This window comes from Dipodomys merriami, unplaced genomic scaffold (assembly GCF_024711535.1).
Source record: "Dipodomys merriami isolate MVZ:Mamm:240054 unplaced genomic scaffold, mDipMer1.0.p SCAF_342, whole genome shotgun sequence".
Classification (NCBI taxonomy): Eukaryota; Metazoa; Chordata; class Mammalia; order Rodentia; family Heteromyidae; genus Dipodomys; species Dipodomys merriami.
Genome location: NW_027204960.1, coordinates 689,439 through 717,086, shown reverse-complemented (window position 1 = coordinate 717,086; position 27,648 = coordinate 689,439). Strand labels below are relative to the sequence as shown.

At 50.9% G+C, this 27,648-nt stretch overlaps 1 protein-coding gene across 1 annotated transcript in view; it reads right to left on the bottom strand.

The window, feature by feature from the left end:
- LOC138803600 (testican-1-like) overlaps positions 1-27,648 on the bottom strand; it is a 348,303-nt gene that overhangs the window by 200,059 nt on the left and 120,596 nt on the right. The window contains exon 3 of the mRNA XM_069987667.1: positions 1,212-1,257. Within this exon, the coding sequence (XP_069843768.1) occupies positions 1,212-1,257 (46 nt within the window). The remainder of the gene's footprint in view (positions 1-1,211; positions 1,258-27,648) is intronic.

The following is a 27,648-nucleotide window of genomic DNA, read 5'->3' as shown; positions in this document are numbered from 1 at the left end:
TCCTGTAGACCAGTTTCTCTCCCTGCTCCTGCTCCTCACCCTGACCCGCTCTAAGGCAGGCATGCCAACAATTCTGCACTCTTCCAGTAGCTGGCTTGGGCTGAGCAAACAGTGAGAGCTCAATGAATATCCATGAATGAACAGATAGGAGCAGGCAGGCAGGCATGAATAAGTAAAGCATGACACAACTTCCAGGCAAATGATAAGCTCGGAGGTAAAAATTTCACTATCAGCCTGGCAGGTGGGTCTCTTCAAAGTGGCTGCAAGACCCGCTCTGGCCCCGTGGGTTACAGATAGTGGATAGGAGGAGTGTTTGTGAATCCAGGCACAGGTCTCTGAGACAAACCTCAAGATAAGGACAGCTGGCAAAAGAAGGGGCACCTAGAAAGGGCGCCTTCCCCCATTTCCAGTGCCTCCTTTCAAGTCGATCACCATAGCCACAAGCTGCACGCATTCTCAGAAGCATAAACCCTCCTAGACAAACTGTGTAATAGTCTTCCTCTGGGTTTTAAGAAGGAGCTTTGGTACATACTGGGGTCCCAGGTACACGTGGAGCCGGGCTAAGATGGCTCCACAGGGAACAATGAGAAGAGAGCCTGGTTCACTGTGGTTCTTCCTGAGTCTTAAATCTCTCACACACATGGTGTGAGACTTGTCACACGGTGAGTGACCTGTCTCATGAATCTGATCCTCTGCTTGCTGATGTGGATGGACAGAGCCCTCACAGGACCAGACTGAGACCCACACCATCCACAAGCCAACCTGCAAGCAAGCTTCAGAAACCATGAATAAGTCATTTAACACATGAAATCTCAGTGACCTTGAAAAACATCTCCCAGGATTAGCCTTTTTTTTTAAACAAAGGAAGCTTCATTTTTATGGTAACTCTAGGCACAGTAGATTTCAGGAATAAAAGCAGTGGATACAGCCCACGATTCTTTAGGTAAGTCTGATAACCATTTCGCTATCAAAACCAAAAAAAAAATAAGGCAATCAGTAATCTTATCAGTCAATTCAATTTTTAAAGAAAAATGGCTTAAATCTGTCCTAGACAAATAAACCAACTTGAGAAAATAATTTCTACCATCCCAATCAATTGAGTCCCCACAGTCAAGCAAATAAGAGAGCTAGCTGGCCTTCGTGAGCGAAGGAAAGAAAAGCAAGACCGCATTTCCCACAGACCAGACAGCAAGAAAGGTGGCATCCGTTACCTTGGTCAAAGGGCTTGTTGGGATTCCAGTTCCTGAAATAATCATCCTGCGAAAGCAAAAATAGAAAACACAAGTCAGGTTTCACAAGGCTTCTCAGAGAGCTGCCCACACGCTTGCCTTTCCCGCCACGCCCCAAAGACACAGAAGCAAACACTTAGAATTCTTTCCCCAAGCAGGCATAAGCATGCAATCCAAAAGATGGAGGTATTTGTCACATTCCTCTCTTTCAAGCTGTATGAATTAAACACTGAGGAGAGTAACCATTTCACCTCTACACGGAAGTAGCATTGCTCATCACGGTTTGACATAGATGCCCAGACACCTTCTACAGTGCAAGTGGAATTACTATCAATTAGACCTCCGGTGGTACCTGGCCACTCTGGTTTAAGATGAAGCCTCTGTGTCTGTAACACTGATAATCCAGCTGTCAACCTTTCTCATATCTCCCCAGGCACAGTTTCAGTTTTCTGGCACTCACACAAAACCTGAACACGGAGGACCATTCAAATGTTGGAATCATCCGTAGATGAGTATGTAGCTGAACGCCATCTCTTCCAGTCGTGGAAGAATGGAAAAGCAAACGCTGGCCAATCTGGGCCATGTGTAACCGTGTCTCTCTTGCATGCAGTTGGCAGCAACTTTTGCTTCCGTGAGGGAGGTCTTTTGTGGCTTTGAAATGGCAAGAGTCTAAACCACTCACTTCATAGTTCTAATTGCCTCCCCTCTTGGGGGGGTGGGGTGTGTGTGTGTGTGTGTGTGTGTGTGTGTGTGTGTGTGTGTGTGTGTGTGTGTGTGTGTGTGTGTGTGTGTGTGTGTGTGTGTGTGTGTGTGTGTGTGTGTGTGTGTGTGTGTGTGTGTGTGTGTGTGTGTGTGTGTGTGTGTGTGTGTGTGTGTGTGTGTATTGGTACTGGGGTTTGAACTCAAGACCTCATTCTCTTTTTACTCCTTGAGCCCCAACTCTACCTCTGGCTTTTCGATGGGTAACTGTTGATAAGAGTCTTACAGTCTTTCCTGTCCAGGCTGGCTATGAACCATGGCCCTGAGATCTTGGTCTCCTGAGTAGCTGGGATGACAGGCCTAAGCCGCAGGTACCGGGCTTCCTCCACTTCCAGGCAACCCTTTTGCTGCAAATAGCCGCTGTGTGCTGAGCTTCCTGCCCCCTCTGCCCTCCCCCAGCCCCCACCACCGCCCAGACGGCCACTGTCTGTACCACTGGACGGCTGCCAGTCCCGCACGCAGACCCACGCCGTCGGCTGGCATTTCCCTCCTCTCAATTATTATCTGGTTTCTTTGCTGGGGGCACTTGGCATGCTTATCACACTCTCAAAAAAGCTGTCCATTTCTCTTCCGGCAAAGTTAATTTACATCAAAGTACACAATTAGTTTAAAATATTGTCCATGCCGTCTCCTGCTGCAGCTTATCTCCCACACCATCTCCCGTGAATCCTATTGGCTCCACGTCCCTCAATTACCTGGCTTTATTAGATCCTTGTTGAGTTCACCTAAGCCCTTAAATAGATTTGAGGAAACTAGGTTTAGAGGAAAATCAGAACATATTGCTTCTTGGCCAGTGATGCCGTTTTCCAGAGCATGAATAAACATGAACAGGTTTCTCTGGATCCTGGAGATTCTGCATTAAACTATTTTTAACTCTGAGGAATTGGCCCGCTTTTCCCTGGCTTCAATTGTATGGTCCAACTGGTCGTCTTCCTAGCTCACTTAGCCTGGAGATCGACACCATGAAAATCACTCTCCCAGCTGGGTGCTGAAGGCTCGAACCTATAATCCTAGCTACTCTTGAGGGTGAGAATCAGAGGATCACAACTCAAAGCCAGTCTATGGAAAAGCTTGTGAGATTCTTATCTCCAGCCCTGCAAAAGGCAGGGCTGTGGGCATGGCTCAAGTGGTAGAGCACCAGCTAGGAGCAAGAAAGCCAAGCAAGAGCACAAGGTACTGACTCCAAGTCCAAACAACCACAAAAAAAAAAAAAAAAAAAAGATCCTCCATTTTTTTACTTGAATGCAAGCTGAATCTTTCAAAAGTGTGCTGTCTAAAACTTGTCAGAATGTGGAAGTTAGATCTAAATCACAAGCATATGTGAAAACCCACACGGGGTCATCTGCGTAGATGCACAAACATATGGTCTAAAGTGTGGTATTCGCAGGGGAGGACTGCCACCGTATGACTCCTTTGAACAACTGACTTAGAGCTAAGCAAAATGAATTCCAGGGAGCCGGAGCATGGGCGGTGAGGAGGGAGGTCAAGGGGAGAGGGGAAATATGAATGGAGAAAGAACACCACCATAAAAGTCAAGCTGCACCTGTGGAAAAGGAACCAGGTAACTGAGGGCCTGGGTGGCGGGGTTGGGAATGAGGGAAGTGGTGATACTGATCAAAACCCACTGCACTCATCAACCGGCCTGTTGAATGAAGCCCTTGGTACAACTACTTAAAGATCATTTTAAAACATTGAAAGGTAAGTTAACACTTGTTTTAAAAATACTCATTGTAACCTAAGCGCTGGGTGGAAGGGAGGAAATTTAGCACCAGATTTCTCAGTGTTACGGCTACCTTAGACTACTCTACTGAATTATCCACAGATTCTGCTCTTCACAAAGGTTAAGAATAAGCACACGCTTCCCACTGTGTTCTGCGGCACCAGGGTCAGGGGGAAAACCCTGGGGGCTGTTTTCTACTTGAGTGTGCTGTTCAGAACCATGGAAGTCCTTGGGAGCTCCCGCGGTGCGTCTGACCGGGAAAGGCTGGAGCCAAAGACCAGTCTCTTTAATTTCCCGCATCACATTCTCTTTGAAGTCAAGGAAAAGGCTGGAGCAAATCTGGAGAATGGCATATTCCCTAAAGACTTCAACCCACACCCAGATTGAATGCAAAGCCTTCTTCTGGGCCTCCCAACTTTCACTGGTTCACCATCAACTCCACAGTCACCTCAAGTGTGGGGAGGAGATTACCATTTAGAGGAAACCTCTAAATGCAGATATCTGCATTAGAATAGTTAAAACTCCCAGCAAGTAGAATAATGCTGCCTAATTACTACAAAATGTAAAAGTACATCTTGAAAGGGAAACTCATTATGCAAAATAAGGCTTTAAACAGCCCCTTGCCCTACAAGACCAAGCAGAGAAAGAAAATTCTTCCGTTTCTGAGGACTTTTACTCTGCCTTGGAAAAAAAGTAGACATCAAATTAAAAAAAAAAAAAAAAGGTGGGGGGAGGGGCTGGGAAGGTGGCTCAGTGGTAGAGCGCTTGCCTTGCATGCCTGAGGCCCTGGGTTCGATTCCTCAGCACCACATAAGCAAAAAGAAAAAAGCCGGAAGTGGCGCTGTGGCTCAAGTGGTAGAGCGCTTGCCTTGAGCTAAAGAGCTGAGGGACAGCGCCCAGGCCCCCTGACCGGAACCAACAAAAAAAAAAAAAAAAAAAAAAGGAAAGAAACTTAGAGACAGTGCCCAGGCCCTGAATTCAAGAGCCAGGACTGGCAAAAAACAAAACAAAACAAAACAAAACAAAACAAAAAAATGCTAAGAAATGCACTCATTACCTTGCTCATATAACTGTAACCCCTCTGTACAGTATTTTCACAATAAAAAACTTATTTTTTAAGTTTTTTAAGTTATTTTTTAAGTTTTTAGTTTTAAAAAGACTAGAGACTGGTAGGACCATGAATACATTAAAATAAATAGAAACTCTGGCTCACGCCTACAATCCTAGCTACTCAGGATACTGAAATCTGAAGACTGTGGTTCAAATCCAGCTTGGACAGGAAAGTCTTATGAGACTCTTAACTCCAATTAACCACCAGAAAACAGGAAGTGGCTCTGTGGCTCAAAGTGGTAGAGCTCTAGCCTTGAGTAAAAGAGCTCAAAGATAGTACCTGGGCCCTGAGTCCAAGCCCCACAACGAAATAAATAAATTCCATGACTGATCAACATAAACAAAATTATCTTTTTCCATTTACCTTACTGATTAAAATATCCCAGTAACAAAGTACTAGATGGCATAAAATTATTGTCTCCCAATAGCTGGTACAAAGGTTTTCTGTAACATGAAAAGAATTTTGTCCCTATGAGTGTTTATGGGAAAGATGTACCTACCGTATATATGTATATAGATACATATACATATATATCATTGTACATATTACTAACATATATGATACACACACACACACACACACACACACACACACACACACACACACACACCCACGGTCTGCTCTCTCTCACGGGTTCTATTTCACCAAAGATCAAACTAAACATCAGAAACACTCAAATAAATTATCTCTGTACTGAACATGGCAGCTTCTTTATCTTGCAATGATTCCCAACACAACACAGTAATTATCTACCCAGCACTTGCACTGTCGGGGGCACTGTGCGTAATGGACGGGTGGTTCAGACTGTGTGGGAGCACGTAAGTACTATGCCATCTTGTGGAAGGGGTCTGGGGGTCCACCGCTGTGAAGGGATGCCTGGATATGTCCAGGGCCTTCCACCGCCATGAGTGTTCCTAACATGGAATGAGGGCAAAGCATCCCTGCCTCACTGTGAGTGGGTGGACCTGATCAACAGACCAATCTAGGGTCCCCGCCCATCTTGAATGATGGGCTTCATGGCTTCAGCTTACATACTGCCCAGGGCTTCGCCTTTCATGTTATTTATTTTCATTTGCTAGCATGTATCAAAGGGGTTTCATCATGGTATTCCCACAAACTTATATAAAATACTTTAATCATCTTCAACCTATTACCCTTCCTCCTCCTCCTCCTCTTCTTCCTCCTCCCCCTCCTCCTTCTTCTTTTTTTTTTTTTTTTTTTTTTTTTTGGTGCCAGTGCTGGAACTTGAACTTAGAGGCCTCGTGTTTTCACTTGGCTTTCTCCATCAAAGCTGGTGCTCTACCACTTGAGCCATACCTCTACTTCAGGCTCTTTGCTAGTTAATTGCAGATAAGAGTCCCATAAACTTTCCTCTCCAGGAGTGGCTTCCAGCTGTGATCCTCAGATCTCAGCCTCTTTTTTTTCTGTTTGTTTTGTTTTTTTGGGTCAGTCGTGGGGCTTGAACTCTGGGCCTGGGCGCTGTCCCTGCACTCTTCAGCTCAAGGCGAGCGCTCTACTGCTTGAGCCACAGCGCCATGTCCAGTTTTCTGCTGGCTGATTGGAGATCAGAGTCTCACGGACTTTCCTGACCAGGCTGGCTTTGAACCCCGATCCTCAGATCTCAACCTCCTGAGTAGCTCGGATGACAGGCGTGAGCCACCGGCGCCCGGCAGATCTCGGCCTCTTGAGGAGCTAAGCTTACCAGCAGGAGCCACTGGTGCCGGTTCTATTCTTTCTCACCCAAGGATCTGCCTTTTAGGAGATTCCTAGTTAAGCTCCGAAGAACGTTAAGCCAAGCAGAGTGGGGGAGGCTGGGGTGACTGATCACTCCCCACAGCCTCGGAGGCCACAGCTCAAAGGCACTTAGCTCACGCGAAACAGATCGTTTCTCCTTCATACATATTTTAGCTAAACTGTCTGAACCCTGCCGTGCCAGGTGAGGATCACCTGAGATAATACAAATGACCAACCTGAGAAAAAAAAAAAAAGAAAAGAAAACGGTGGGGGAGGAGGAGCCTCGTTCCCCTGACCGGGGATGTGTAAGAGAGCCATGTCTGAGAGGAGGCCAAGGGTGGCCGGGGCCAGGCCGGGCCCTCACTGCGGGGACTCGCGTGGGCCCACGGCCACTCAGTGCCACCGGGGAAGCCTGCCCCTGCCGGGTGACAGACCCCAGCGGAGACACCCTCAAAACCAAACTGCTTTCCGGGGGATTCTGTAGAAGCCACTCCATTTCTTTGTCCTGCTACGTGACTGTGGAGGTCAGAGGGAAGGGCTGTTTGGTGACTGGGTAAGAGGAGGCTCCCCAGAATCGTAACTGAACCCCTAGCACCGTGAGTGCTCCAGACAAGGCTACATATAAGAGCATCTGCCATCTAATGTGCCATTTTTTCTGGTCATTTGAACTTAGGAAAAATGGACTTGCCTGCTCATCGGGCTACTTACAAGGGTGGAGAGGGCTAGCGTCCCACACAGCCCCTCGGCGCTGACCTGTGTCCACCCACCTCTTGGCCAGGGGAAGGGCTGTCTGTGTCCATCCCTGGAAGAGTTCCGGTGGAGAATCATTCTGAATAGAATGACCTAACCGCCTGGCCCCGCATGGGCAGAGATGGGGCCTCCCAGGCCCCACTCAGCAGAGGCCTGTCCACCAGGGAGGAGCACTGTGTGCAGAAACACTCCACGATGAGTGTGAGCCACAGCTACTGCAGAGCAGGGAGAAGCCACGCTCACCGGTGTATTCTCTAAGGTGTGAGCAATCCTCTCTGTATCGCTTCAAATCCAAGGAAGCTGCTTCCGAGTTTTATGAGCATCCCTGTGAAATTCCCCTAACCACCCGCCACTGGTGTGCATTAAGTACAGGTGGGCGTGTGTTTGTATACACGCTGGAAATCACTTTCATGCAGAGGAGAGCGATTCTTTGATAAATTGGTCTGACATTTAGTGGAAAGTCCTGCAGGCCCTAGACAAAGTGATTTAGAAAATAACAATGTCAGTTGCTCTGCTCTTTCAATAAATAACCCACCAGTAAAGCAGAGATAATAACTGACAATCATACTTGTACTGTAACTAATGAGAAAAGATAAAGCGGGTAAATGGACTGTTGATATACACTTGATAAATTGTATCCCCTGGATACACCAATGAAAAACAAATGTATGAGGTACTGGTTCACCGAAGGAAAACAAATATTTATCGCTGAGATTTGAGACGTAGGGTGCCATTTACATTTTATGTGGTAACTACTTTGATACTATGTCTACATGGAGTGGAAAAGTCAAAAACCTACCTCAACCTCCTGAGTACGCAAGCATTATAAATGGGAAAAAAAAGAAAGAAAGAGTCACATCAGACAGCAGGCTGGACCGTGTACGTTTTGACAATCACACACAATGGCAAGTTCTCTCATTAGCTAGCCCGCCACCCTCTCATGAGTCACCCACCAGGAAAACGCCCATCTCTCAGGCAGGAAGATGTGGTTACAGGGACACGTCCCCTACTGAGGGGCGGGGGCACAGTCCCATGGGGATCCACACTCTCCACCCCATGGCTCTCCGGGAGCATCTCAAGTGGGTGATTGCCCGAGACCTTCGGTATAGGGGCGATAATCAGTAAGGACCCCCAGACATCAATAAAGACCAAGGCGTGGCAGACCTCCGCCTTCTGAAAAAGAAAAGATTATGTTGCCTCGCAGCTCCAAAGTACTCAGTAGGGCTCCCCACCCCAGGGCCATGGATTTGTGTTTTTCTTAGAACCAGGTAATGGGGGCAGGCTGAGCAGGGCCCCTTCATGAGGAAAGCGCTGACCCCTGTGTCAGTCGGCCCCACCGCAGTGGAAAGCAAGCAACCATGAACTTGGTCTTTCCCCACGCTGAACAAGTCTGTCCGAGGTTCCTTCCGGCAATGCTGCTGTGCGTCTGGGTTTCACCTCCAGAGACAGCAACTGTAAGAGGCGGCTCTCCAGTGTCCCGTACCAAGTTGGGAGCGTTGTCCCGGGTCAGATTCATCCATGTCCTTGGAGACATCACCCACATCCTCAAATTGTTGAGACCTGCTTCATCTCGAGGAAAGACAATGCGTGGAAGGAAGGGAGGCTGCTACGGGCAGGGCGGGCTTGGACACAGAAGTGGCTCTTGTCAAAGCTTCTGATCCTAAGACCACATGCACCTACCTCGGAGCATGATCTCAGATTCCTGACAGTGATGCAGAGGGCCTGGCTCATTACCCAGCACAGAATAAATAACAGAGCCACAGAGCCTGCATGTCCAGAGCTCTGTGGCTGTAGATGTACCCGAAACAGAGGCAAACGTCAGGCTCTGCAGAAATAATGCTAAATAAAAGTTCGATAATGTGACTTCTTCATTTGAAGTTTACCAATGAAGCCCAAGTAAGAGAAGACCAATTGCAACTGAGAGAAATACTGGGGCTTGAGCTCTAGGCCTGGGCCCTGTCCCTGAGCCTCTTTGTGCCTAAGGCTAGCGCTTTACCACTTGAGCCACAGCACCACTTCTGGATTTCTAGTGGTTAGTTGGAGATAAGAGTGTCACAGATTTTCCTGCCCAGACTGGCTTTGAACCCTGATCCTCAGATCTCAGCCTCCTGAGTGGCTAGGATGACAGGCATGAGCCACCAGTGCATGATACTTATTAAATACTTTACGTGCATGTAATTTTATTAGTCTCATGAATGAAGAGTCCCTTAGGGGAAAAAACTCAATAAAATTTGAAAACCTAAGTTACAAGCATATTGGTATTTCAAGTCTGACTCTGTCAAAGGTCTGACCATACTCATCTAATAAATACAACCCACCTAGCACAAAAAGATAACACAACATCTGTGCCATTTAACAGTTTTGTGCCTCGAAGTAAGGCAAAGATTTACTCACCGTATAAACATAAATGAATTAATATTCCAATTACGATGAACTAGATCCTCCTAAGGGAAATGAGCCCAAACTGGCACTGTGTGGGTGTGGGTGGGTGAGTGCACGTGCATGTGCACACACCCACACCCACACCCACACCCACACACACCCATCAATACTGGAGCTTGAATTCAAGGTCGCACACTCTTGTCTTTTCCACTAAAGGCTGGAGCTCTACTATTTGCGCCGCATCTCTACTTCTGGCTTTTCGCTGGTTAAATGGAGATAAGAGAATCACAGACTTTTCTGCCCAGGCTGACCAAAAAGTTCCTCAGACCTCAGCCTCCTGAGTCGCTGGGATCACAGGCGTGAGCCACCAGCACCTGACAAAGCTTCTGTGTAATCACCGACTTCTCTGAACACAGCAGATGGAAGAGCCCTTTAAGTGTCTGGCCCATTGGCACACCAAACCAGGCCCTTGCCACCTTTTCACATGGAAATCTTTATGTCCCACAAAGTACAAATTACACTGGCCTGAGGCCCAGCCTTGTCCGACCATTATGAGTTCCAAATTAATGAGGTCCCACCCACGTCGAAGCACGCCCCTTCCCACACGGCAGGCATCCACGCGTACGCAGATGCTACCTTTCAGAGAATGAACGCCAGCCCTCCCCACCCCCCCCCCCCCCCCGCCGGCTGGCCACTGAGGCAGGTAGTGGGCGGCAGAGGTGGGCTTCCCATCTCGGAGGCCCAGCCCCACTCGGGAGGTGAGGACAAGCAGGCCTGGACTGTGGACTCCATCTTGGATGGTCTGTCGGGCCTTCCAAGCGATTGTAAACACGCAGCCCTTGGTGGGCCGAGTGAAGCCAGGCGCAGCCAATCGCAGGGACTGAGGGAACCAAGGGAAAGCCAGGCCCGCCGTGGATCGCCCACCAGGGACACAACTCCTGGTTTCTGGGACTTTCTATAACCTCCTGTACCTTCCACACTTAAGCGTCTGGCCGTTGAGATTCCCACCTTGGTAGCCCGGGCCTCTGTTGGCCCAGCTGCCGGCAAGGTCCCGGGCTGCGAGCTGGACTCTTCTGTCTCCCTTCCTTCCTCCACCCCCACCCGTGGAGTCAGCCCTCCTCCGAGCTCCTCGGCGCTGTCTGCACACTCCACTCCTACCCAGCCCAGGTCTCCGGCCTCAGGGCCATCCACCCCTCCGGCCTCCACCCTCCACGGCTCCCATGGTCCCCCCAGCTTCCTCTCCGCAGGTGCTGACAGTGACCTCCTCAAGGACACTCTGGTCACGTGACTCCCCTCCCCAAATCCCAAAGTGGCTTTTAGGCGCGGGCCCAGCCCACTCGCCCCCTGCACAGCCCAGCCCAAGGCCCGGGGACCCTCAGCCACCCTGTGACTGCAGTCTAGCCCGTGGCCTCCGGCCGGTGTGTGTGTACTTCCCACCACAGCCCAGCCGCCAAAGCCCTGCCTGTGATGCCCCTTCTCTGCCAGACACACACCGCCTGGCTCTGCTCTCACAAACACACACACACACACACACACACACACACACACACACACACACACACACACACACACACACACACACACACACACACACACACACACACACACACACACACACACACACACACACTAGCAGACCCCAGCTCACACTCAACTTCCTGTGGGATGCCTTCGCTGTCCCCACCCGCTCTGCATGGGACTGTGATCTGCATTCTCCCGACGCACAGGACGCACACAATGGCAGGGGAAGGCCCCCACGGCCAGTCCCCAGGCCGGGCTGGGCAGCTCCGCCCTCAGGTCCTCTCCATGGACACCCCACGTGGGCACTGCGCATTGAATCCTTCTCCTCCCAGAACGTGTCCCTGGGCTGCCTGTCCACACCTGCGTGTCATTCTGAAACACAATTGGAAGTGACGCGCTGGCTGCCGCTGCCCCTCCTCCTGCAGAGACACAGTTTGATCCCACTACGCCTTCCTGTATTCAATAATTAAACCTCTTCTCTGAAGTTGAGCTCCCTGAGAATTGGGGCCACGCCACGGAAGCCAGGATGGGGGTCCCTCTCCCTGAGCTTCAGACATTGATTCAGCAATTACTGCCCCATTGTTCTCCCTGAGCCTTTGAAAAGCCTCCAGTTTCAACATAGGAGACAGAGGTACAGAGAGATGAACAGCCAAGATCTCTGGTCCCCACTTTTGAAGTCAAAATCCTCCACGGTGAAATGATCAGGTGACATCATTTATACAGTAACAAAAATACGCTTCAGTGAGAACATATGTACTCAGATGGCAGAAACCATTGCAATACTTTTTATTTTTATATTTTCTTCCCATCTATTATTTGGGGAAATACAATGCAAGTTCTTTCCAGTCTTAAAATTCTATGACTCTAAATACGTCAAATAATAAATCAAATCTGCCCAAAAGCTCTGCGCCAATAAAGCAGGAGCATTTTTCACTGACTAGCAACAACCAGCATAACAGAAATAACGCAAGGTGGACCAAACCAAGAACCTGCTTTTGCTTTGATGTTTACCAAACGCATTTTTACAGACCCGATATGACCACAAGTAGTCATTCTTTGCTAAATCTTCCAAGTCCCCTTCCTGTTCGATAACTGATGAACACGAAGGAAAGAATCCAGTGGGGTTTTACTCCTCAGCAATGTAAAACGCCTTAGCAGATTTCCACGACCCAATCGCTCAGCTACATTGGGTTCTCCTGCAAGCTTAGAGGAAGGCCGTGATAGCAAGACGGTGGAAAATTCAAGAAGCAAAGGAAGACCAAGGACGTACCAGCGCCTGCTTCATCCCTCCTCGCCAGTAAGCTAAGCACACACTTCCAGGCACTCAGCCCTCCCCTGGGCCCTGCTGAAGGCACAGGGAAGCAAAGTCACCAGCTCTTTACAGGGACACGGGGGCTCCACTGGACTAGGTCAGGCCTGTTGGCTGTAACTAGTCTACTCAGCTGCACAGCTCCATTACTTTAAAGGTCTCTCCTATGCCGGAATTATTCCCAGGCCTCGCTGTAGGAGGAAAAGGAAAGAGTCGTCACACGAAAAGACTAAGATCAAAGTGATAAAGTCAAATGGTATGGACAAAGATCTATGGATTGGAGAACACAAGGGCTTTCTTCTTGCTCCTACCTTTTCTAATTGTGAGGCAACTTGTACAACATGGAGATGGATTACTTCATGAATTTATATACTGTCTACTCTATCATTCATTTAAAGTCCTTGTGGGATGGGTTAAATGAAGACAGCCTCACAGTAACAGGATAATCAGAGAAACTGCAGCCTGAATAGCCAAAACTGTTTTTACAGGAATTCACAGAAAATTAAACTCTGCTGTCTTAAGACCCAAACGCTGAGACTGCAAGGAGTAGAGCCCCACAGCCACCCAGGGACTCCAGAAGGAAGAGCTCCTGACCAAGGCCAAAGTCCCAGGAACATCCCCACAGAACTCAGAAGAACCACAAACTCATAACCTATGTCTAGAATAGCCAGTGGCATCATCCATTCATTTATTCCTTTGGTCCTGACATTTCTGTTCTTATTTTTTCATAAAAAAAGGAAAGATCTGAGTCAAAATCTCACTGGCTCACACCTACAAACCCAGCGACTCAGGAGGCTGAGAACTGAAGATCACAGTTCAAAGCCAGCTCCAGTCAGCTTGAGCAGAAAAGCCTAGCAAAAAAGCCAGAAGTAGAGTTGTAGCTTAAGTGGTAGAAAAATACTTCTCCTTTAAGTGGTAGAACACGATCCTGAGCAAAAGAACTCAGGGATAGTGCCCAGGCTCTGAGTTTAAGCCCCAGGACTGGCGTGCACGCTCGCACGCACACGCACATGCACATGCGCGCACACGCACACGCACATGCACACACACACACACACACACACACACACACACACCCCAACATGTAAGCAGGAGGTGACTCTTAACTCAGCCACAAGCTGCAGAAACACACAGGAGAGGAGCCTGAGCTCGAGCAGAAATCATACATTCACCCAGACACACAGACAACTCCACAACAAACCCAAATTGTGGCTAAATGTAATACGGTGTTCGGGGGGGCCAGACACCTCATGGAGTCTACCGTCGGGACACACGCACCTTGTCAGGGCTACCTGCTGGAGTCATTCCGGAGCAACACTGCACAGCTTATTTTCACGTTGCCTACCAAAGCCCCAGCCATCTTCACGCCTCTGTTCACAGATCTCAGAACACCTACCCAGCTTGGACCTAAAATCAACAGCTCTACGTCTCGGTGTGAAACACAAGACACAGAAACACCAAAGGCAGCATTTTTAGCTGGTAACTTCTCTCGATGTTGCGACCAGGTGACTGCAAATGAGTGGTTTTTCCTGACTAAACTGCAGTTTCCTCACCTGTAGGATGACAAGGTAGTGCCTACAACACGGGGTCGCCCGGAGGACGGGGACATGGACACTGGAGGCTCAGGATTCCTGCGTGAATCCCACCCCATCCGCAGCCACCATCCTGACACTCAGGAGGTAACCTGGGGGGTCATGGACTGCTTTGGACAAACAGCAGCCTGTGCTCTGTGAGAAAGTGTAAATAAAATGCCACATCGCTCACAGCTTCTGCATGGGATCTGACAGAAGCGCACGTGTGTGATGGATTTCTCCTGTCTGTCGGGTGCCACTGAGCTCCGCCCAGCTGTCTGCGGCAGTGTGGGCTTCAAACATCCGAGTTTGCTCCCGACGGGACCCACAGGCTCTGCAATCGGGGGGGGGGGGGACAGAGCTGGCGGGAAGGAGGTGAACGTCTTTGAAGAGGTAACATGGACAGAAATGTTTGTTTGGAAGAGCACTGCCAGGTTCTAAGTCAGCCGTTACATTAAGGGTCACGTGTCTGGCTCTCAGGGGCTCCCCCAACCGTCTGGGCCAGAGCGGATTGCTAGCGTGATCCTCTTGGCCCTACTAGATGGGGCGGGGTGGGGCCTCTTCACTCACCAAGGAGCTAACTGCTCTCTACGTCTCCGAAGTGCCCAGCCACAAGTCAAGCACCGAGAGAGTGTCAGCCTGAAACCTGGTGCCTCTCTGAGAAGGGTCCCTGAATCACCCAACCCGATGGTCCTCAGACCGTTCGTGCTCAGCTTCTAGAAAGGCCACGTCAGAGCAGACGTAGGAGTCTGAAGGGGAAAGGCTCGGAAGGCCCAGGCAGGCCGTAAGGCTTGGTTCTTGGCGTTCAAGCCAGGTCCGCAGCACCCATCCTTGACCTTCCTTGGGGAGGGCTCCCCACAAAGAGGTCGTGCTGACGCAGCCAGACTCGTCCTCAGAGACTCTGCCCCTCCCAGCGAGGCTTCTGTGCCCTTAGGTTCTCACATGCTTCTGGAGCCTTCCTTCAGATCCAGTCAGGGAGGACTGGAATGGCGCTGGGGCCAGGCACACTGCGAAAGGACCCAAGTCTCCAGGGACCAGAGCCGGGGTGGTCTATCCCCGGAATTCACAGCACTCCGCTCAGCCCTGGTCTGCAGGAGATGGGGAGTGAAGAGAGGGGAGGGGAATGAAAGGCTGTGCGGTAGCCTTGGAGGAATTGTGACTGTGGATGCTGCCTGTGGCCTCGCATACCGAGGTTCCCTTGTTGGTGTGACTGTCCTGGGCGTTTAATCCTAAAGGAAGGCGTAATCCCGCATGGAGTCCTGGAGTCCTGGTGCTGTTGGGAGGTGGTAAAAGGAGGAGGCGGGCCCACGTGGGGGAAGTAGGCAGCCTGGGGCTCTGTCTGGCTCTGGCCCCTTCCTGCTTCCTCTCTCTGCTTCCTGGCCACCATGATGTGCACTGCTCTGCTCCACTGCGCCCTCTCTGCCATGATGGACCAACGTCCCTGAAACCGTGAGCCGAAACAGGCTGAGATAGGGAGCATCTCTGTTCCAGGGCAGCTCAGGCAGAAACGTGCACACGAATCCACCTCAACAGAAGAGGCTGGGTGTGGTAGTATGCCTGTCACCTCAGCTCAAGGAAGAAGGAAGATGCACCAGGCATGATGCACCAGACAGGAAGCTGACCTGTTCTCTAAAATAACCGAGGCAAAGTGAAAAGAAGACGTTGTATCGGGACGTAGCTCTAGCTCGGGGGTGCAGTGTCTTCCTAGCAAGCAAAGCTCTCAGTTCAAAACCCAGCAGTGCCGGGTTGTTGTTTTTTTTAAACGCATCACTGCATACCTTCCGGAGGCTTTGCATTCTCCTTCCACACAGCAAAACACAGGACTGGCAAGAACACTGCATGACGGACACGGACCTCGCCTGCTGTTAAGGATCTTTCTGCTCTTTTGAAGACCACATTAGTTTCCTCTGTTTCCCATTAAAATCTACCTGAGAACATAAATCTTCCTCAACACAACACGGGCCAGTCCCATAACCACAGCGCACTTCATTACCGAGCCATTCAGGGTTTTCTGTTTCTCCAAGAAAATAAATAGCCAGTTTATAGATTGTCAGGGGGAAAAAAAATGTTCCCCACATAGCCTGCTTCATTGTGATTATTTACAAACATCAAAGGCCACTCACACCTGTGGCACCCAGAAGCCAAGCTAGCCCTCCATGAGCACAGAACTCAAAGGAGAAGAGTGTCCAATGACGCAGTATGTCCCTGGATTTCCCTTTGCATGCTGGGCTCTCCCTGGGTGGGCTTGGGGCTGGCCTCTGAGCCTTTTGCCCCAAACATCCAAGCAATGAAGACAAGGCGCCCAGGCCTGGGAAGCTCCTCCAGCCAGCCATGCTCAACCTTCCAGCCTTTTCCCAAGAACGGCCATTCGAGTTTTGTGGATCATCTACAGCCTGTGTCACACACTTTTCCTCTTTTATGACCCGCCCCTCCTGTGTCTTAAAAATGTAAACTTCAGCCAAGCACCAGTACTCACAGTGTCGTCCTAGCTACTGTGAAGGCTAAGATCTGAGGACTGTGGTTCAGAGCCAGCCCAGGCAGACAAATCTGAGAGACTCTTACCTTCAGTTAACGAGCAGAAGGCCAGAAGTGGAAGTGTGGTTCAAATATTAGAACACTAGCCTTGAGTGAAAAAAAGCCAAGCAAGAATATAAGTCCCTGAGTTCAGGCCTCAGTACTGGACATACAACAACAACAACAACAACAACAATATATATATATATTAATTTATACACATATATCAACATATATGCATACACATACACACATATATCATTCACTCTAATCTACTGGCCTCAGCTGGATGTGGCCTACAAACAGGCCAAGTACAATACCAAAATCCAAACCTATTACTTTGCACAGTAAATATCAATAAGACTAAAAACTCGTTTTAAGTTTAGCAAGTGACGTATGATGGGAATGAGGGCTGTGAGAGGAACTAATGCTGGTGAAGCCTTGGCGTATGGGCCTGGCCCTCGCCCTGCCCTTTGCACATGACGGTCCCCACTCGGCAGCCAGGGCGGGAAGCTATCCGTCCCTCCGGACTGCACACAAGGCCGGGCCTCGCTCACCGGGGGCTCCGTGCCTCCCGTCTCTCACTAAGGCTCCACTGTGCCCTGCTAATAGTTCCTGGGAGGACAGGAGGCAAGATCAGCCTCACCAAAAGCTGGAGCAGAGTGAAGGGAGACAGAGCAGGGTCCACGGATGTGAGGAAGGACGGCATGGGGCGGTGGGTGTCCGGACAGCCCGCCGCCCGCCGTGTCTCGGAAGTGACTTTCCCGTCGCACAGAACGCCAGCGTGCGGCTTCAGACACGGTCTAGGAAGGAATGGGCGTGGTGCGTGCTCGTGGTGAGGGGTGGGAATTGGGCGTCATCAAGGAAGTGGTAGGTGACTGCGGTGCTGCAGGCTGAGAGGTCAGGGGAGAGGGCTGGGGAATCCACCTCCTGCGAGGCCACCATCCCTGAACTCCCAACCCAAACATCACTGGGACCCACGGGTGTCCCGTGCACTGCCACGGCGGGGCTCCCTGGCAGAGCAGAGCCACGCCAGGGCTGGGTCACCTGGCTGGATGCCCACGATCCTCAGCACCCTGGGGACTCATACAGTCAGGGCCTGACTTGCCAGATCCTGCAGGAGGTCCCTTCATACACAGCCTCACTACGGCCTCAAGATGGGGGTAGGGGGAGGGTAACTCCTGGAAGGAGGGCCTTTAAATCCCGGGAGGCTCTCTCCCATCCTACCTCCCTCCTCCTGAGGACAGCAACCCCATAGTCTGCAGACCACAGAAACAAGTGAAGATCCGAGTTGTTTAGGAATGGATTCGCAAATAAAAGAAACCACATTTCCTCCCCAAGTTCCATCTCCACCCCCAAAGGCGAAATGGCTCTCTGATGCCCCTAAAAGTTTCCACGATTGTCACCAGGCAGACACTGGTGTGGAGAGAAAGCCAATTGCTCTCGGCAATTACTACGCTCTGCTGTCCCCAGACAGCCCCTTGCGACGCTGTCACTGTGTTTGTGTCTGCGGATGGCCGGTTCGGGCGGGGGGCATTCATTCCCAGAGCCCTTTGCTACCGCAAAACGTTCACCCAGCAGTGTGGGAAATTACCCAGAAAACAGCTGTTCGTGCTTTAGGCAGTATCTACATGGGGTGAGAAGCCACAGGCACATAAAGCCGCAAGCCAGAGAATTGAGAAAGTACTACTGTTAAGTTAAACTTGGAAGAGAGGGCCCCACTGCACCGCGCTGGTAATCAACACTCAAAAGGGCACAGCCAGACAGTGGTGGCTCAAGGCTGTCATCTAACAACTCGGGAGGCTGAGAGCTGAGGATCAGAGGTCAAAGCCAGCCCAGCCAGACAAATCTGTGAGGCTCAACTCCAATTAGCCAGTAAAAAGCCAGACGCAGAGGCATGGCTCAAGGGGTAGAGCACCAGCCTTGAGTGAAAAGGCTAAGCAACAGCAAGCAACAGCACAAGGCCCTGAGTTCAAATCCCAGTATCAGCAACAGTTCAAGTGGTAGAGTACTTGCTTAGCAATTTTGAGGGCCTGTGTACAGTCCCTACTATTGATGATTACATAACTGTCTAGCTAACTACACAGACAGACAGACAGACAGACAGACAGACAGAGATGGAGGGTCAGGCCCCAGCGGGAGGGCAGGCGCCCAGGTGATCTCCCAGGATAGAGCCAAACATCACCTTCTAGAACAAACGGCTGTTGGAACACAGCCCCGCCCCCAGCAGAGTCCACGCCCAGGCAGGCACATCTCCCACTCATGAATCTCCCCGACATAATGAATTGACTCAACTTTAACAAGATTTTTCCTGTGATTTTAATTCCACAGAGCACTCAGTGGTGAGAAAGAGCCAAATGGTATTTTACTTCCTGTAGCTACGCGCCCTAACTTTTAAATTCATATCTTTAGATAGGAAAGGAGTCGGCAATAAGAGGAAATTAAATCCATAAATCCTCTGATTTATCACTGGACACTCACCACGGCTCGGTGACAGTAACTCTATGTGGGCTGAATTTCCTCCAGAGTCACTGCTTCAAACAAAAAGGAAAACCCTGATTTGGATTGAGAAATAATTCCGTGTTAATCTTGTTTATCTTCTGGGTCTGGTAACCCCCTGTGGCTCTAGCCCACGCAGCCTCCTCTTTTAAGAAAACCATGACCACTGTTGTTTAATCCAATTCTGTGGTTAACGTGAGTTTTTCCCAATGTATATGCCATAGACCGTTGGGTACTGGGCTTGTCTTGTTTTATAAATAAATCTAATAAACCAACTACGAGTAGGATCATTTATATCAGTAATATTTTGAAAGTACAAATAATATGCTGACAGCTTTTATTAAAGCACACAGAATGCTACCTGCCTGGTAATTCGCCGAGTCCAACAAATTAGTCTAATCTCAAGTGGGCACCGGGAAGTGCCCACTACAGCAACCGCCATTGTTAATAACACTTTGCAGCTTTGTGGCTGGCATCATCCGAGCACTTAGGACAGCCGTGTGTGGCCATGCGCTTCAGTGTCCTTCACCCTAAACTTCACGGTGCACCGGGGTCGGAGGACGTGGGAAAGGGGCCCTTGGGCCTTGTCCTGGGGCTCTGAGCTCCCACCTCATCCCCTCCCCTAGAGGTCCAGAGACGACCCTCGGAAACGCTGCCATGGAGAAGCATGCTATGGGCCAGGCGCTGGGGTCACACGCATCATCTGGCTGCTCATGGGGCTGAGAGATCTGAGGATCGTGATTCGAAGCAAACCTGGACAGAAAAGTCCCTGAGGCTCCGTCTCCCATATTACCAGCACAACAGTGGACTGGAGGCACACTTGAAGTGGTAGAGTGCCCGCCAGGGAAGAAAGCTGAGTTCAGAGCTCTTGAGTTCAAATCCCAGTGATTGTGTGTGTGCACACATGCACACACATACACACATATATTCAAACGGGTCAGACCCAAAATAAATCAAGTTTGCCACTAACTCAAAAGCAGCACTGTTCAAAAGGCCCTTGGTGATGGAGAAAGGCGGAGTGACCACACACACTGGCCAAGCACTGGGGACGCGACTAGAAGACGCAGGATTTCAGCATTTTGTTTCATTTAATTACGATTAATTTTAGCTTAAATGGCCACATGGGTCGTTTGGCTTCATTATGGAACCTTTCCTCTGCCCAGAGCCACTGAGGTATCTGTAACATCAGCCCTGGGTCACGTAGTATTATCAATACGGGTGGTGGTGAGAGGCGGGTTTGTGGGCCTCACAGGGGCCCCGGGCAGAGCGGAAGAGAAAATCAGTTCTCAGGGTGAGACCATGTTCCTTTCTCACTGTAAATCTGCAGCCATTTCTTCCAGCGGGAGAGACAATGCAATAGAGAGTTTCTATCATCCGAGAGGCTAAGTGATCACCCAGCGTGCCTGGCTGGGCCAGACAGCCAAGAGTGGGAGCCGATGTGGGGACCCCAACACCTGCCGAGGTCCATCGCCACAAACTGCCTCTGGGCGGATGAGCCCTGTGTAAGGTTCTGTAGGCAAAGTCGGTGCCACACAGACAAAGGGAAGGCCCCCGAGCGAACCACGCGGGACACGGGGGACGGTGGGCGCATGTGCTTCCCTGATGCCCCGTCTCGTTCACTCTGCTCCAGTCATGCTGTTCTGCTGCAGCACCAACCCTGCAGCACCCTCCTTCCTCGGGCCCTTGGCCCTGGCTGTCTGCCTCCCTGAAGCGGTCTTCCTTCGGGTATCCGCATGGCTTGCTTCCTGTTCGGTTGCCCCTTGTGAGTGGCTCCTACCCACGATTGTCTGTGGAAGCCCCACGGCCCTCCTGCAGGAGTGTCTGCTGTGTGTGTGGCATTTTCCTGGCTCAGTCCACGGTAGGGAGAGGGGGCGGCTTCCACTGGCCTGACACAAATGCAGGACCCCCGGGGGCTGGGGGCCGGCCCCCCTGGAAGGACCTGTGGAAATGTCCTGATTCTGCACGAGACAAAATCGTCATCCCCGAGAGCAGGGTGAGAATGCGGCCAGCGCCACGCTGGTGCCAGCTGCAGGCCCACCCACCCCCTGTTGCCGCAGCAGGCTCCCGGACCCCAGGCTGCCCCGCCCTCCAGCCCCGCCCAGAGCCACACAGCCCCGCCCCCGGAGCCTTCACAGGCTGAGGAACCACAGCAGAGGAGGAGGGGGAGAAGGGACGCTCAGCACCGCGAGTGGGAAGGCGGGTGACAGTAAGCACTAGGGAAGTCCCAGCTGTTCTCAGGAGTACAGGTGAGCGGCCCGTATGCTGACGGACATGCACAAGCCCAGGCCAGGCAGTGGAGGCCAAGGCCTCGAAGCTTCTACAGCGAGGTGCTCTGGGCTCTAAAGAGGCCTCTAGATAGCAACGAACCCAGCTCCCCTCCACAGACCATCACCGGGCCTAGAGACAGACAGCCAGATCTTCCTCGTGGAAATACAAACGCAGAGGCGAGGAGAAAACCACGGGGAGGCTTAGTGTCAAAGCACGCGTCTACGTATGCTGCGGACCTCTCACATCACGAAGGGAGAAGTCATCTCGAAGTTCCTTGAAATCAGTGTTGGATGCCGTTCACAGTCTGATGCAACTGTGTTCTCTCCTAAGGAAGGAAGTTCACACACACGGATCTTCCAGATCACTTAAAGGTCTGGTGTGCTCTCCAAAGTGTACCTGTACCCCTAGCGGCGCAGGAGACTGAGAGCCGAGGACTGTTGTTTTAAATGAGCTTGGGCAGAAAAGCCCACAAAACTTCATTTAACCAGCAAAAAGCCAAATTGTAGGTCTGACGCAAGTGGTTAGTGCAGCGGCCTATGTTCAAGCCCTGGGAAACACACATGCAATCGCATACAATAGGTAACCACAAACTCACACAACCTTTTCCCATGGTTAAGGAGATCGAATTAAGAGGACATCTCTCCAGGCTGAGGGGCATGTCTCAAGTGGTAGAGTATCTGGCAAGTTTGGGACCATGAGTTCAAAACCCAGTATTGCCAGAGGGAGGGAGGGGAGGGAGGAAAGAGGAAGAGGAGGTGTTTCAAGGTGGCTGAAGGCTAGAGGCTCTGTTTGGGTGGCTGAGCGCCTGTCTAGCATTCATTCACATTTGGCAGCCAAACCAAAAATGAAAAGTGAGTCTCTCGTGTGTGTGTGTGTGTGTGTGTGTGTGTGTGTGTGTGCAGTGTGTGTGTGTGTGCAGTGTGTGTATGTGTGCAGTGTGTGTGTGTGTGCAGTGTGTGTGTGTGTGTGCAGCCAAACCAAAAATGAAAAGTGAGTCTCTCGTGTGTGTGTGTGTGTGTGTGTGTGTGTGTGTGTGTGTGTGTGAGAGAGAGAGAGAGAGAGAGAGAGAGAGAGAGAGAGAGAGAGAGAGAGAGAGAGAGATCCAGGCAAGCTGCTTGGCCTCCCGTACCTCAGTTTCCTCATCTGCAGAGGGGACTGTGTTGTTCCCTACTTCGTACGGCTCCAGGGGAGCATGCGATTTTCTTGCAAGAACCAGCAGAAAGCGGCGGCTTCAAACAACACAAGCGTGCTGTCAGAGTTTCCCAGAAGGCCGGAATGCAAAGACAGCGTGTAGGCAGGAGCAGCGGGCTGCCCGCACCCGTGCCTGCCCGCTGCAGGGACCCCTCCGCGCCTCTCCCAGCTTCCAGGACAGATGGCAGTCCCCGCCTCTGACCGAGTCATCCCCCCCCAGGCTCACGGCTCCTCCACCTGTCCTATGGGATCAGCGCCCGCCCTAATGCCCTTAGCTTAGCTCATTACATCTGTAAGTCCCTGTTCCCAGCTAAGGTTCTGTGCCGGGATATCAGACCCGAGCAAGGCATCCTGGAGCCACAGTGCCATGGTAACTAGGAGAGGGCCGGGGAAGCACTTGTCACAGCACCTGCGCAGAAAGTACCGGACACAGGTCAGCAGCTCCACGGTTGCTGTCAATCCGTGGACAGCTCTGGGGGAGCCATTCCTGTTCTGCCTCGCCACTCAGCTATAACCAAACTGTCAAGTCAGAGTCGGAGCCTCGGCTTATGCTGGATACAAAGTATGAACCACCAGGTCCAGCTTTTTTCTTTTAAGATGGGGTCTCGCACACCCCCTCCCCAGGCTAGCCTCCAATCGTGATCCTCCTTATTTCAGCCTCCCAAGAAGCTAGGATTATAGGCAAGAACCTCTGTACCTGGCTACAGATCCTTTTTAACCACAGTTAAGACCCTTCTGTCTCGAGGTGCACCAAGGGGGAGGGGGTGTGGCTGCGGAGTTTGCAGTCACTTCTGGGATGGGTGGGATCACAGCTCGTCATCACGGTGTGCAAACGGCTTTCGGGAATGTGTCCACTCACGGTGTGCGAAGGTAACAGGAAAGAACGGCAAAGCCAGATGGGGGAGGAGGGTGCCCTGCGGTGCCCAGCCAGGGATCCGCGGTGCTGAGGGGCCACGCTATGTGAACACACCGTTCCAGGATCCGGACTGGGGGGACAACGTTCCAGAAATCACACGCACAAGATGGAAGTGGGGATCTGGGGGGGGACTGCTCCAAGGGCAGAGCACCGAGGGTCACGCGGCACGCACGGGCTAACACGCAGGCCGCCGTCCTTTGTGTGTGGATGGGAGTCACGCGGCACAGAGATCAGGAGAAGCCCGTGCGTGAGGACGCCGCCTCTACAGACAGTTCTGGAAGCTGTGCGACTGGGCGTGCAGCTCTCAAAAACAAACCAAATTTCATCAGCACGCTGGAGGAGAGGCTGAATTATCTGTGCGATCTCTCTGTAGAGAAGATTAAAGAATTGATGTCCTACGAGGAGGCGAGCAAAGGAGACGCAGCAGAAATTCATTACGGAGCTGTGCTGGGCAGCCAATGTACAACACCAATCTGTTCTCTCCCGGACTGGATCGCTGCCACCCGAGGGAGCTTTACCAGATTGGCCGTTTTGTGATTATTTATTTGCTCAGCCCAAACAGCAAATAATCTCAATATCTATTTTCACACACAAGACCCTTACACATGACCAGCTCCAGACAACTTAGCACTGGATCCAACACGGGATTGACACGCACCTGAGCCATGAGGAAACTGGATTTGGGAGCTTCTTTGGCCAATACGCTGCTTTCTGGACACACTGTGCACGCGCAGAGCTCTCAGGCAAGGGCATGCGCAGGCCGGGACGGAACCACCCTTTCCCCAGATCTATCATCTGGTGGTTGTACACTCAATTTCCTCAGCCATAAAGTTGGGAGAGTTCCTATGGACGATTCCACACCTGAGATAGAGATGTCACTCCGAGGTGGAGTTCTCATCCAGGATGTGCAATGCTCTGGGTTTAACTCCTAACATGCCATGGGCCACTTCCAAGTGCTATGCTGGCAACTAGAGAGACAGTCGTGGGCAGACAGAGTCGTGAGAGGCAGACCTCCCCTGAGGGGAGGGCCATCGCTCAACCACAAACTCCATAATCCTTCCCTAAGCACCCAAAATGTGTGCCCAGGCCTCAAAGGTACACTTTTAATGAGCATCTGCTTTTCTCCAAGAATACTTCTACCCCACCCGGAGAGGACAAACACTGCTATGGCCAACCAGAGCTCTGCAGCCCTCTGGGGAGCTGGGTTCCTTCTGCAGGGTGTGTGTACTCTGTGGTAGCCTCTTTCCCCACCCTCTAGTTTGTGGCCTGGTCAACAGATGTGCACGCAGTGAGCCCCACCCAGAATGCTTTGCGAGAAGCACACAGCACGGGAGGAAGGGGGAGGCAGGCGAGGTTAACTCCCACCGACCAGATGAAAACCTCCAGGACACAGACAGCGAAGACCTCTGGGCCTTCCAGAGCCAAGGGCCATGTTGGTGGCTTCAGGCCTCACAGACATCCCTGCTCCTAGCGCGGGCTGGGCCACAACTCGGAGAAGCAGGGAGCCGAAGCCACACAGGCCTCCATACCTGGCACAGCGTTGGGCGTGTGGCTGGAAGGGTGACTGTCAGGGACAGCGCGTTGTGAGGCGCAGGTGTCACACCCTGCGGGGTCCTGATCAGTCAAACAGCGCGTTCATGACCAGAACACATCCCACACAGAAAGAGCGATGCGCTCACAGAATGGGGAACGAAACGGGATGGGAGGGCTCAGATGATGATTACAGGAAGCGTTTAGTGTGCAGCGAGGCACTTTGTAAATACTCGCGCAGCAGCGGTTGTGAATGTGCTGCAGAGCAGGGTCACATCCCACGAGCCCAAGTGGACTTCAGTCAGCGCAGAAACAATTAGTGCTAAGAAGGATTTTTCCAGACGTATAAAAGCCCTTATGCCAAGTTGCCTGCCTCCGAGCTTTGCCAGGCATTTCCCAACTCCAGCTCAGACACATCCCAGGTCCTCCAAGGTCCCCCGGTGTCCCCCTCACGGGAGACACACGCACAACACACCCTGGTGTTCTCTAGGATAGCTCTGATTTAATGGCTCTTTCTCATACATGACACTAACCTGGGCCTTGGGAAACCCTCTTTTGGAATCCCCAGTCTCTTGGTACCCCAGAGGCATAAATACCTAAAAACAGCCTAGATTTGAGCACCAGAGGTCTATGTTTTAATCTCATCTTTCAGCACTCATTAGCTGTGGGTCTCAGACAAATTACTGAACCTCTCTGAATCATTCCTGAAAAACAGGACCGATGCCACTTTCCTCAGATGGATTTCTATTCACATCTGTCATCCCGGCTCCCGCTCAGGAGAATGAATGCTGGTGGATCATGATTCAAAGCCTGCCAGGTGGAGAAGCCACAAAACGCCATTGCCAGAACAAAAAGTCGGGCTACAAGTAGGGCTCAAATTGCAGGATACCAGCTGAGCAAGCAAGCAAAACAAGCGCAAGGTCCTGAGTTCAAATCCTACAGCAGCAAAAACAATAATAAAGCAAAGAAATTCTATTAAGAGTCAGTGAAGAACATATGTAGTACTTAACACAGCACCCTCTGGCATAAGAGGTCTCTACAAATATGAGTCTCCATAGGACTGGGAATGGTGGGGCTCATCTCAGTGGATATAAAAATCAGGCAGAGCTCGCTATGATTTTTTTTTAACACCAGAGCATAATGGCATGCAGGTGGAGCCACAGTAGTATCATCTTCATTTAAGAGTTTTAAGTCATTTACTGATTTATTAGCCGTAGGAAGCACTTCCCTGGGGAGGGAGACAGTTGGAATACCTGTTGTGAGGCGAGCAGGAAGGACCAACAAGCCAGCATCATTAATCACCACTGCAGCAACGTGGGCTGGGGGAGCCGGCTCCACACGGTGCATGCAGGCGCGCGCGCTTTCTCAGTGACAAAGGGAAATTTGCACAAAAAGACGACCGTCTGTCATCCACAATTCATCTCGGGCCTTTCCCCTGTCCGGCCCTGACCTGGGAACGCGGGTGTGAGCAAGACAGCTCAGGGGAAGACGGGCTTCCGCCTTTCACCAGTACAAAGTGCTGAGGGCCTAATGGGTTTATTAATGAATTAAAACTTGGGGAAGATTGACTCGCTGTGTTCTAGTGACTCCTGAGCATAGAAAATGGCGAAAGAAATCCAGGAAATGAGAAACTAATTCTGGACAGGATAAGAAAAAAAAAAACCTCCCCCAGGGGCAGGTGAGATACAAGCTTTAAAAATCAATTTGGATCTTATTAGAAAGTAACAGAGACAACTTGTTCTGTTTACAGACACGGGTGCCGCCGTCCACAAGGAGACAGGCTGCGGGAATCCTCCTCCTGGTCAAGAGAAAACTTTCAGCAGGCCAGTCTAGAAATCTATGTTGTCTTCATCCTAAAAAGAGTGTTTTCAAGGGAGTCCTCATCTCTCAAGCCACGAGACAGAGCCCCTGGTGTTGGTGTGAGAAACACAACTAAGCCAGGCATGGGTGGCTCACGTCTGCCATGCTAGCTACTCGGGAGATGGAGAACTAAGGACTCTGGTTCAAAGCCAGCCCCTGGCACACAAATTCACTAGACTCTTTTATCTCCAATTGACCAACAAAGCGCTGGAGGCGGCAGGACGGCTCAAGTGGCAATGTCACCATTGAGCAAAACAACGAAGAGACAGTACCAGACCCTGAGTTTGAGTTCCAGGACTAGCACAAGAAAAGAGGGAAGGGAGAGAGGGAGAAAGGCGAGGATAGAAGAAGAGAGGGAGGGAAAGGATGAGAGAGAGGAAGGGAGAGGAAGGGAAAGGGAGAAGGAGAGGAAAGGAGGAGAGGGGACTGCAAAGAGATAGAAGGGGAGAGGAGAAAAGAAGAGAAAAAAGAAAAGAAAGGATCACCTACAAGGCAACTGCCACAGACAGCCTCAGTTCACATTCCCATGTTTGTCTTCTCGGTCTTTCTCTACACTTGCATTTAAATTACAGGCAAATAGGCGAACTGGACGTCTGCACTCCTCTGTAACCTGCTTTCTACTCTGAAGAAGGCATGAACTTTTCTCCACCTCATTAAATATTCTCCAGCATCGTTTTCCTGGCTGCCTAGCATGGCGGCGCGTGCCTCTGCCCTCATTTACTTAGCTTGTCTGAACTAATTAGGTTTTACAGCCTGACCAAAGTTCCTCTTCCATTTCCATCCC